General features: G+C 33.8%; 1 protein-coding gene and 1 pseudogene across 4 annotated transcripts; both read left to right on the forward strand.

Moving 5' to 3' along the window:
* The first annotated feature begins 950 nt into the window (after positions 1-950).
* LOC114193014 (protein phosphatase 2C 50-like) lies at positions 951-5,920 on the forward strand. Of its 4 annotated transcripts, none has more exons than XM_028082697.2 (6): positions 951-1,101; positions 1,238-1,293; positions 1,510-2,790; positions 2,891-3,208; positions 3,290-3,395; positions 4,822-5,920. In XM_028082697.2, the coding sequence occupies exons 3-6, from the start codon at positions 1,882-1,884 to the stop codon at positions 5,157-5,159; spliced, it is 1,671 nt and encodes a 556-aa protein (XP_027938498.1). In that variant the 5' UTR covers positions 951-1,101; positions 1,238-1,293; positions 1,510-1,881; the 3' UTR covers positions 5,160-5,920. The 4 variants fall into 4 exon arrangements, with proteins under 4 accessions (XP_027938498.1, XP_027938500.1, XP_027938501.1 ...); XM_028082699.2 differs by having other exon boundaries at positions 1,731-2,790; XM_028082700.2 differs by lacking the exon at positions 1,238-1,293 and having other exon boundaries at positions 953-1,101; positions 1,731-2,790.
* Positions 5,921-9,240: 3,320 nt separating this feature from the next.
* On the forward strand, positions 9,241-11,673 carry LOC114193012 (L-type lectin-domain containing receptor kinase IX.1 pseudogene; annotated as a pseudogene).
* Positions 11,674-12,233: the final 560 nt, after the last annotated feature.

The following is a 12,233-nucleotide window of genomic DNA, read 5'->3' on the forward strand; positions in this document are numbered from 1 at the left end:
AAAAAATGATGTTGAGTAAAAAAATTAAATCCTAGTAGACTTATTAAAGAGATTGGTACAATTTACATCAATTATCTCCATTATCTGGTGATAAATATTATATCAACTAAATCACAATTAAATTATGTTTGGTTGTCACTAAAATCTTACTTGTAAATCAATTATTGTGAACGGTGAATTGTAACTATTAATTAGAATATTTAGATAATAAACACTTAACCTAACATAATAATATAGTCCTAAGTTCAAATAACCATTTCACACAAATACATATTAATAACAAATTTCGAATTTTACTTAGAGATAACCCTTAATTCAAAATTGTTTAATTTCAGACAGCATAATTTAATGGACAACAATCTTTAATTGTTGATATTGTCTAATGTTTTATATTTTACCATATAACAAAATTGTAATTAATTACCATCAAGATAAACAAATTTAAAATCGTTGAAAAAAATTCGCGTTAATAAATTATATTTTGTTGGATGATAGATTATCTATTCTAACAATAATGTTTCTATTAATTTGCATTTGTTTTTTAAAAAATGTCTAACAAGAATCAATCATGTTATCACATTTATGAACATAGTTTTCTCATTCAATTTAATTCAAACATAACTTGAATAATAATTTCTCAAATTTATGAACATATTTCTTTTCACTCAATTTAATTCTAACATATCAAATTTATGAATACTAATTTTTATAACATAACTTTAAATTATTCAATACATTTTTTCAAATGAGGACCAGGTGGCAAGCATTGATAATTTCTTTTCTTTTTTTTTTCTAAATTGAATACACAAAATTTGAGATCACACAAAGTCAAAAATCATAACACTAAAGTAATGATGCATAGCTGAGCTGTTATTGTTCAATAGGTCAGAATTAACAGAATAAATAAAGAAATAAATAAACATCTATGTCTTGGCTTTTGTTGTTTAATGATGCTTTGTTCCTTTTTTTTTATCAATCCATGGGTTTCAGGTGTCAAAGCTAGAGGAGGAAATAAGATAGAGAAAAAGAGTGTGTGTGTGTGTGTGTGAGAGAGAGAGAGAGAAGAGAAAGAACCAGACCCTACATCGTTGACAAAATTAGGTAGTGGCTCACTCTTCATTCTTCTAATTCTTTTTTTTTTTTCTTTCTTTTCACTTCTTATGCTTTCTTTTCTTCATTGATTTTGTAGAAGTAATAGTTATTAAATTAATGTTAATATTGTTATTATTATTACTAGAGCTCGCGCGCGCCTGTGATGCGTTGCGTTGCCTCAGATCCAGGCAACTAATGGTGGTATGTGGAAAAGGGTGTTATCTTTTTAGGGTTTCCCTGTGATTCTTGAGACTTTACCTTTTCTGGGTTTCTTTCTCATGACCCATTTCTTCTTTCTTGTGTTTAGGGATAAGAGGTGTCTTTGTTTTTGAAATTTGTTTCTTTTTAACTGGTGGGGTTTGGTGTAATATGTTTTTATGCACATAAAAGGTTGTGTTTTTGTTTTATTGTTTTCAGGCTGTTTCTCTCTCATTAGAGTTGACAAAGGTGGATGGGGTTGTAATGCTTGAGAAGGGTGTTGTGGCAATTGGCATAACTATTTATGATTAACATTTCCGAAAATGGAAGTTGGGATGCTTTGATGTTGACCAGATCTGAGTGCCCCATTTCACTTTCACCACCTTTTAGCTAGTTCATGCTTTGCATCGCCTGAATTTGCTTCCCCTTTTGTCTTGTAGGGCTCATTAGGAATGGAAAATGCCACCCTTTCACATTCTAAGATCCTATTCAATCTCAAAAGCAGGTGCAAATTTAGTTGAAGTATGACAGGTTTTGTGATAGCAGAGGGGTGGGAGGGTAACTTTTTGTCTTGCCTAGATAGGGATTTCAATGGAGGAGATGTCATTTGTGGTTGCAGTGCCATTAAGAGTAGGTAATTGTTGTTCAGTCTGTGATAACCCAACCATAGTTCCCCACATGGATGTGTCCAGGTTTAAGCTGATGGCGGATACAGGGTTGTTATCTAATTCTGTAACTAAGGTTTTCACCGAGACAGTTGCAGGTTCCGATGATTGTGATGATAGTGGCAATTTAGAGGATGAAGCTGGTATTACTGAGGTTATACCACCAAAACAGGATAGAGAAGGAGAGAGTCCTATGTTAGATATGATATCCCAAAATAGAAGCACTTTGGTTGCTAATGATGAAGTGTTAGCCGATGAAATTGAGGAGGATTCATTGTCATTGGAAGGTGACCAGGTTGTTGATAGCTCATGTTCTCTTTCTGCGGTCAGTGAGAACAGTAGTGTGTGTGGAGAGGAGTCCTTGTGTTTCGATGCTACTTCAGATGTTGGGACACCATGTTCTGCTTATGTAGATAAGAGCATTGGTGCTGTCAATATTGCTGCCGAGGCAGTTGATTTGGAGGAATCAAATGTTGACACAGATATTACAACAGAACCTCTTACTGCGGCGGCAGTGACCCTTGAAGAAGAAAACGGAATTACAACTGGCCCTAAGCCTTCTGATGTTGTTCTTCATCAGTTGCCTCATGAAAAGGGGGTGAGTGGAATGGTTGGTCGGAGTGTTTTTGAATTGGATTATACCCCACTTTATGGATTCATATCTGTGTGTGGAAGAAGACCTGAGATGGAAGATGCACTTGCAACTGTACCTCGATTTTTGAAAATTCCTATTCAGATGCTAATTGGTGATCGGGTGCTTGATGGAATAAACAAGGGTTTTAGTCAGCAGACGACTCATTTCTTTGGAGTCTATGATGGCCATGGTGGCTCTCAGGTAAAATTCAATTTTGCTCTTTATCGTCAGGATTCTTGTGTCCAACGATTTTGGCTTTATCTGTAATACCCTTCATCTGGTGCATGCTTTCTTCATTCAGGTTGCAAAGTATTGTCAAGATCGTATCCACAAGGCTTTGGCTGAGGAAATAGAATTTTTCAAGGAAGCTCAAATCAGTGGAAGTATGAAGGAAAGTTGTCAAGATCAGTGGAAAAAAGCTTTAACCAATTGTTTCATAAAGGTTGATGCTGAAGTTGGAGGGAAAGTTGATAATGAACCTGTTGCCCCAGAAACTGTTGGTTCCACTGCTGTTGTTGCTGTTATTTGTTCATCTCATATCATAATTGCAAATTGTGGTGATTCAAGAGTGGTTCTATGTCGTGGAAAAGAACCCATTGCATTATCGGTGGACCATAAAGTAAGTTACTCCATTTATAGTTACTAATCTCCTTTAATATTTTAAATTTTTAACAGGTGATTCGTTTTTGTCATATGTTAGCCTAACCGACCTGATGAATATGCAAGAATTGAGGCAGCTGGAGGAAAAGTGATTCAATGGAATGGTCATCGTGTATTTGGTGTTCTTGCAATGTCAAGGTCTATCGGTATGCACTTTTTAGTCATTTACTTAATTTTCAGTGTTCTTCCCCTTTGTATTTTGTTGGTTACTGGAAACGTGTAAATACCTAGACTACAGTAATACTGAACAGTTGAGCATCCTTCCATTCATCTTTTGACGAGGAAGCTAATTTGAAATTTGAGATTCACCATCTGAAAATTAATTGTAGGTGTACTTATGTATTCAGTATTATTATAGGACCATACAATTTGCTTGGATCACGGATCGTGAAAGAGATGGAACAGGAAATGGTTGAAAGATAATTTAAAATTTAAGAATTTATGAATGCAACGGGAATTATTCCCTCTGAAAATAACTTGTTCCCTTCTTAATTGGAGTAATGAGAGGGAATATCTGTACATTAATTTAAAAAAGGTCTTCTACAACTTCACTTATATTGGGTTGCTTAGGTGTTCATATACATGAATGTTTGTACTTACAAAAGTTTAACTTTCCCTTTATACCCTTATCAATCACCCAGGTACAGGGAAAAAAACTTTCTAATTCCATCCTGTTTCCTCTAGAACTGCTGAACATAGCCCTTTGCTGTCAATCTGTGACAATTATTGAAAATATGTCCTGTTGAACCTAAGCTACAAATCATGGTGCTATAAGCTTCTCTACGTGTTATATTTGGCTGTCAAAATACCATTTTTTTAAGGTTCTGTTAAGTCTAAGCCTAAGATGATTGCAGGCGGGAAGTAAAATCAATGATTTGCATGCGTTCCGAGTCCAGACCTAATTGCTTGAATTTTGTTAGTAGAGTTGAAATAACTGAAAGACTAGTGTCTGGTAAGAGATTATGATTATTTTTGCTTGTTCAGATAATAAGGTGGTGGGAAATGTACTAGTACGGGCAAATTTTTTTGTTATATGAGGCCAAAGGGGTCGAGGCAATTTTTGAAGTATTAACCCTATTGCCTTCTCTCATCCTCTCCCTTTCATACTGCTCCTTTATGAGATAAATTGGGACTTTGACTAAGTAAAAGCCTGTTTTTTAATTTCTAATAAAGAGAAAATCTGATTGGCTACAATTGCTATCTTATTGTTTTATGTAAATATCTGTTGTGTTAAAAGTTGACTACATCTTATTAGAAACTATGTTAGCACATTATCATTCTCTTTTTGCTAGTGGTTTTGGCACCACTTGTAATATGGCCCCATATCAAAATTGACCCTGTATTAAAATTTTTGAAAGCCTATATTGCACCAAAGTTCTTAAGAGGATCCATGCACTCTAATTTTGTTTAGATTTGGATTTACAATGCACAAAGATAGCTTAATTTTGTTTTACAAGTTAATATTTTGTCATGCAAAAGGTTCAGGACCAGCCAACATGTCTATGCAACTAGGAATCCTGTAACTTTTAAGCAACAGAAATTACTTCTGCTCATCCTCGCTGTGATTTTCAGGTGATAGATATTTGAAGCCATGGATTATTCCAGAACCAGAAGTTAAGTTTCTTCCCCGCACAAAAGACGACGAGTGTCTCATTCTGGCCAGTGATGGTCTGTGGGATGTTATGACGAACGAAGAGGTGTGTGACCTCGCCCGGCGACGGATAGTTCTCTGGTACAAGAAAAATGGCTTGGAACAACCCTCATCAGAAAGGGGAGAGGGAGTTGATCCTGCTGCACAAGCAGCAGCAGAATACCTATCAAACCGGGCACTTCAGAAAGGAAGCAAAGATAACATCACTGTGATTGTGATTGATTTGAAACCCCAAAGGAAATATAAGAGCAAGTCATGATGTGATGATGCTCTTCAACTTGAACTGCACTTGGTTGTTTGAAGAATGATAGAAATCTTAAGATATAATATAATCCAATATAGTTTTGCCCTCTAATTTTTCAGCAGGGCATTTCCCTTAGCTCAAAAAGATTAGGAGAATGTACTATATAATACATATCCATCCACCTTCCCTAGAAACTCTCAACTAATCAAAGAGTCTCCTTGTTTACTGTGCTGCATTGGGGACTTATTGTATTCATTGTTATGCCTCCGAGTGCAAAGGCTCTGAGGCATTTTACTTGATATGACTTTAGCCTGTGTGTTCATGAAGAAACAGTAGCTAATTGGCAAAAGTGGCTTTTAAGGTGTGATCCACTCTCAGGTTTTACTGTTTCCCGATTCCTCATTTCAATGATGCAGCAAAATGGAGCTTGGTGAAGAAGTCTTTGTAGGTGGTGGATTCATATCAATGGCCATGATCCAAAGTCCAGTGCTTACATTACACTCTAGCAATGATGGTGGGGGACAAGGACAAACAGGGGTGCCTAAGAAGAATAACAGTTCCTTTATTCTTTTTGGGGACTATGAATGGTGTACCTGTGCATAATGTTTTGATCATGATCCACAAATTTCAGAAAGTAACTAGTTGTAAATAGGAATTGGGTTGTTGATTAATTGGTGCACACTGATCTTTGATGCATTCTTCTCCCAAGGAATATTGTATTTTCTTGTAACAAGTTTTCTGAAGTTGTTTTACTTAATATTTTGGTTTACATTGAACTCCAGGGATTAGCCATGTAACTTAAAATTGTTTTTTTTGTTGTTTAAATTTAATTAAATAAAATTTTCCTTCAGAAAAAAAAATGTTCTTATCGATAAAAAAAAACCTTTTTCATTCTTTTCCACCAAAAACTGATACAAGGTCTTTTAGAACAACATTTACTAGCCATTTCAAAAGTGTTGGTGTTAATTTGACAGACCTTTCAATTTTTTTGCAGAGGAATGTTCACTGAATATTGCATTAGAAATGATAAAAGACCAATTTCTGTTTAAAATATTATGAATTATTTTGGTAATTGTATGCTGTCAAATCACCATCATACAACAGTTTTCGCATTGATTTTTATTAGTATCTGTCCACCATCTTGCTCCTTAATTTAGTCATTCAACATAATCAATCTTTTGTAATAAATGCACACTATCTATCTTGGTATAAATTGATACACCAATAAACTATTCAAAATTAAATATTGTCCATCAACATAGATTAAGTCAAATTATATATTATTTTAAATAAGACTAAACTTGCTGGAGGCTCACATTACATCACGATTTGCCCTATGTTCTCACAAAATCATTTTCATGCACAGCACACTACAACATAATAAATAAGAAGTATCAATATTTATGTTTTCTTTTTTATAGTTATAATGTCATTTTAAAAGTATTTTCTGGGAGATAATTATTATCATCCTTACTAAGACACAATATTGAATAGATAAGGATGATATACTTCCTACAAGAAAATTGTATATTATTTATGAAAATTTATCTATGAAATATATTTTACTATCGATCTTATACCTAATATCGACAACATAGTTATTGAAATATTTGCTTAAACTATTCATATTATAATCAGAAATAATAGTGGATTTTTACTAATATGACATAGTTTACTAATAAGTTAACGTGATGGCTTAAAATAGTTCTTAGTTTATTAATATGTTAGATTGCAAGTATAAGAGGGAATAAGTTACGTGCAGACACTTAAGTAGTTTACAGTGGTTAAACTCTTCCTATTATTTAATATTTAATTACTGCTTTAATTAAAAAAAAAAATCGTTTTCACCTTTTAGGATTCAGTTATGACTTTCGATTATTTATGTTTTACCTATATGACTTTTCTATAAATTATCAATTGTATTTTCTTGTGGTCAAGTTGACATCTTCCACTTTCTTAATTCCTGCTATTTTGTTTCAGTTAAGTGTATAAAGCATGTTTATATATTATTTTTATATCTTAAAACTATTTTTTTTTAATTTGTGTATAAATTAATTTTAACATATTTCATTGGCTCCTAACACACCATATTCATTGATGTTAACAAAATTGCTCTTGATAATTTTAAGTATAGTTTTACATTTTAATCTTGTAAACCGGAAGAATGTGATTTATTGAAAAAAAAAACTTCAATGAAAATAATTAATTATATTATTTTAGAAAGATTGATTATAATCTAGAAAAATATTTTGCAATAATAATATGATATAAAATAAAATTAATTTGTGTGTGGGACTACACAAAGTCTAAATGAATATGAATATATATATATATATATATATATATATATATATATATATATATATATATATATATATAATTGTAGGAACTTGCATGGTAACTACGATGAGGTGTAACCGCCCTATTGAAAAACGTGGCACCTATTTATTTAACTATCAACATCCAAGTAGGCGCAGTTTTTTTGACCAAAGTTATATACATTATAATTTAAAGTTAATTTGTGGAAAATATTATTTTGACACTCTTGATAAAAATTAATCCCACGTTACAACCCACTTTAATAATATATATATATATATATATATATATAGATTTTAAATTAAAAAATAAAGAGAAGTATAGTTAAATAATAATTGGGAAGTGAATATTTTTATTTTATGGTAGTCAATGTAATATCACCACCCTTAATTTATTTTAAAAATACACAGAAAGAGAGGCTCAACACAAAAACTGTCTCCTTTAACAAATTGAATCTTTGGTGAATAATTTTATTTTTCAGCAAAAGATAAATATACATTGATACACAAGGTATAAAGTCTAAAGAGTAATCAACCTATATATAAAATCAAATATAAGTATTTGTGCATAAATTAGCACTGTTTTAAGCTTAATTGATTTAATAATAAAATTATGTATTTGTGCTTTAAAATATTCTGGTCAGAAAAGAACTCTAGTATCCCACTGACTACTTTGAATTAGGCTTGCTATTCACTTTTGTTATGGCATTATTGTGCTACTTCTTTGCACTTTCGTTCATTTTCGAATTTCTTGACAAAAAAAAAACAACGCGAAAATGAAGACAAATAATTGAGACCAGAGAGAGGTCACTTCTATGTCAAGGTCTTCCATTTGTCAGTTAAAGAAAAAGAAAAAGAAATAATAAAAAAAGTTCTTGAAAATTAAAAAGGGACGTAAATTTGGAGAATGTTTTAAAGCGACATACTAGGTTTAGTTTAACACTCTTTGTTGTCACTGAAAAAAAAGAAAATGGCGACTCTTAAACATTAAAAGATAATTATTATAAAAACTAATAAATTTATTAATAATTTGTGGTTGAATAGATGTATAAAACTTATATGAATTATTAATTTTTTATACTGTTTTTAGAAGAAAAAGAATTAGAAAGCTAAGAATTGACAGAGGAAGGAAACTTTCCTTGTTAGACTATATTATTTACTTTTTTTTATTTAAGCATTAAAAAATCAGCATTGGATGTGATGTAAAATATATATACTATTTGATACATGCATATAAAATACCATCCCAAAACTAGATGAGATAATTTTTATTGTCCAACATCGATTTATAAAACGCTTTTCATGGCATCAATTAATATATAGATCTTAAGTATATAGACAACAATTTTAATTTATTGATACCAACATTAGTTAATTAATTAATAGCCATCTTAGACTTAACTCCATTATTATTAATTAAAGTTAACTATCTTCATCTACATAATTAAAAAATAGTATATCCTAATTAAATTTTGACAAACTTTTTTACAAAAAAAAAAATGAAAAAAGAGAGTATTAAATAAGATAAACAAAGTAAACAAGAAAATTGGAACTCAGGAAAGTGTGGATTCCATTTTACATACAGTAATGCCATTTGCACTTCGTCCTAACAAAATATTTTATGAACACTTGCAAAAGTTTTTTTTTTCTTAGTCTTTATATTATTCTTTAAGTCAACTAATATATATTTATATTATTATTTTTATTATTGCTTCTTGTTTTCATCTTTTCTTTCTGCCCTTCTTTTCCACATTAAACTAAGTCTAATTTTGGAAGAATGTGCAGAAAAGATAGCACGCCAAGCAAATGTGACGATGATGATGCTTTTCTTTTTCATATATTATTCATTCATCACTCACAAGTTGAAGATTGCATTTTTCCAAGTTTCAATCTTCACTCATCAAACCATGTTCGGCAATCATCACTTCCTTCTCTTCATCTTCTTCACCACCTTCTCCTTCTTCTCTCCCAATCATTCCCTCTTCTTCAACATTACCAACTTCGATGATCCAACAACCTCGTCCGACATATCCTACCAGGGTGATGGAAGATCAACCAACGGCTCCATCGACCTCAACAAAGTTAGCTACTATTTTCGTGTCGGAAGGGCTCTCTACTCCAAACCCCTCCACCTCTGGGACCCATCTTCCAATGTTGTCACCGACTTTGTCACGCGCTTCACCTTCTCCATTGACAGAGTGAACAACTCTGAGACCTTTTATGCAGATGGCTTTGCGTTTTACCTAGCCCCTCTCGGCTACCAGATCCCACCAAATTCCGCAGGTGGCACCTTTGCCCTCTTCAACGCCACCACCAACAGTGACCTCCCTGAAAACCATGTTTTTGCTGTGGAGTTTGACACCTTCATTGGCTCCACTGACCCCCCAATGAAACATGTCGGTGTAGACGACAACTCTTTAACCTCTGTGGCGTTTGCCAACTTTGACATCGACAAGAACCTCGGAAAAAAGTGTCACGCTTTGATCACCTACACCGCCTCCTCTCAAACCCTCTTTGTTGCTTGGTCCTTCAAAGGAATACCAACCGCAAAGGACAACGACAACAACTCTTCTCTGTCTTACCAGGTCGACCTCAAGAAAATTCTCCCAGAGTGGGTCAATATTGGTTTCTCTGCCTCGACCGGACTTTACACCGAACACAATGTTATTTATTCGTGGGAGTTCAATTCCACTTTGAAAGATTCCTCCGTGGATAATGGTGTGAAACTAAACCATAAAGGGTCAAAGGTCGTGTTAATAGTTGCCGTTCTTTGTCCACTGGTTCTTCTGTTTGTGGCGGCGAGTGTTTTTGTCTTCGTGCTGATAAGGAAAAAGAGAAGAATGGATGATTGTATGTTGTATGATGCCGGAGACGATGAAGTTGGTCCAACTTCAGTTAAATTTGATCTGGACAGAGGAACTATCCCGAGAAGATTCGAGTACAAAGAGCTAGTGGATGCAACTAACGGTTTTTCAGATGAAAGAAGGCTGGGACAAGGAGCTTCGGGGCAGGTATACAAGGGTGTGTTGAGTTACCTGGGAAGAGTAGTGGCCGTGAAGAGAATCTTTGCAGACTTCGAGAATTCAGAGAGGGTTTTCATCAACGAGGTGAGAATAATAAGCCGTTTGATCCACAAAAACTTGGTCCAGTTCATAGGGTGGTGTCACGAAGAAGGTGAATTTCTGTTGGTTTTCGAGTACATGCAAAACGGAAGCCTGGACTCTCATCTGTTTGGAAACAAGAGGATGTTGCAGTGGCGTGCGAGGTACAAGATTGCTCTGGGCGTTGCAACAGCGCTTCACTATCTTCACGAGGACGCAGAGCAATGTGTGCTACACAGGGACATAAAATCCGCGAATGTGTTGCTGGACATGGAATTCAACACGAAGGTGGGGGATTTTGGCATGGCGAAATTGGTGGATCCAAGGCTGAGAACTCAACGAACAGGGGTGGTCGGAACTTACGGTTACTTAGCACCTGAGTATGTGAACGTAGGAAGAGCTAGCAGGGAATCAGACATGTACAGTTTTGGAGTGGTGGCGTTGGAGATAGCAAGTGGGAGGAGGACATACCAAGATGGTGAGTTTCATGTTAGTTTGATGAATTGGGTGTGGCAGCTTTATGTGGAAGGGGAAATTCTGAGGGCTGCGGATGAGAAATTGTGTGAGGAGTTTGATGAGAATGAGATGAGGAGTTTGCTTGTGGTGGGGCTGTGGTGCACAAACCCTAATGATAAAGAGAGGCCTAAGGCTGCACAAGTGATCAAGGTTTTGCAGCTTGAAGCACCATTGCCGTTTCTTCCACTTGATATGTATGAACGTGCTCCTCCCATGCAAGTCATTAGAATGCCCCATCATCACAGTAATAATCATCATTCAGGGCAATCTTCACCCGTTACTAACAGTCTTGTGAGTGTTGGAAGGTGATGATTTGGAGTGTGAATATGTTTGTTTCTGAACAGGAGATGTGGTTTTTGGTTTGGATTCTTTGTTTGCATGTATAGTTAGTTTCATTTGATGAGTTGTTGAGTTAGAAGGTTCATTCTGGTTTATGTATGACAGAGATCTAGGTAGATTCTACACTTTGCTTCTTTTTTTTTCTCTGCTGAGTCCATCAAGTCTTTATTATTGGTCAAACATTGAACATGTACAAATCTATATCAGTATGACAAGACTTGCTTTATAAATATACATTGTTTATTTTTCTTTGTTGACTGGTATATTCGTTTTAGTATGACAAGATTCTCTCTTATATTTCATTCCATTAGATATATATATCTTAAACACACTATTATTATAGTATTTATAAAGTTTTACATTTACTCAACATTTACTATTTTACCTTTTATTATTTACTTTTATAAATATAATTTTTTTATTGACTATTATTGAATTGTAAATGTTAAAAATAATTTTTCGGTCATAAATAAGTGGATTTGACATTAAGCTGTATGAGTTAAAAATGTTGGAAAGTGAATGGACTTTTTTTTTTTATCTTTGGCGGTGTGAGGTTGTGTTGTGATGATAAAGTAGAAGTTGATAACTTATTTTGATTTGACAGCGTTTATGAGTATTTTAATATTGCAAGTGGGTGCGGGTTCATTGCATGATTGGTGTACGCTTACCTGGCTTCCAACTATTCCACCAAACAGACAAAAATCTATGTTTTCTTCTTCTATTCTCCATCTAAATTCAACAATGACACAAAGGTATTTTCTAATAGAAAAACGATTAGTTGACACATTATTTAAAAAAAATTATATTTTAATTCA

The sequence above is a fragment of the Vigna unguiculata genome, chromosome 8 (genome assembly GCF_037176805.1).
Source record: "Vigna unguiculata cultivar grain cowpea cultivar isolate G323 ecotype 2 chromosome 8, ASM3717680v1, whole genome shotgun sequence".
Classification (NCBI taxonomy): Eukaryota; Viridiplantae; Streptophyta; class Magnoliopsida; order Fabales; family Fabaceae; genus Vigna; species Vigna unguiculata.

Coding starts and splice junctions, on each gene's coding strand:
- LOC114193014 (XM_028082697.2), top strand. CDS start 1,882: ATGGAGGAGATGTCATTTGTGGTTGCAGTGCCATTAAGAGTAGGTAAT. Junction 3,209..3,289: donor CATTATCGGTGGACCATAAA/GTAAGTTACTCC, acceptor GTCATATGTTAG/CCTAACCGACCTGATGAATA. Junction 3,396..4,821: donor TGCAATGTCAAGGTCTATCG/GTATGCACTTTT, acceptor TGTGATTTTCAG/GTGATAGATATTTGAAGCCA.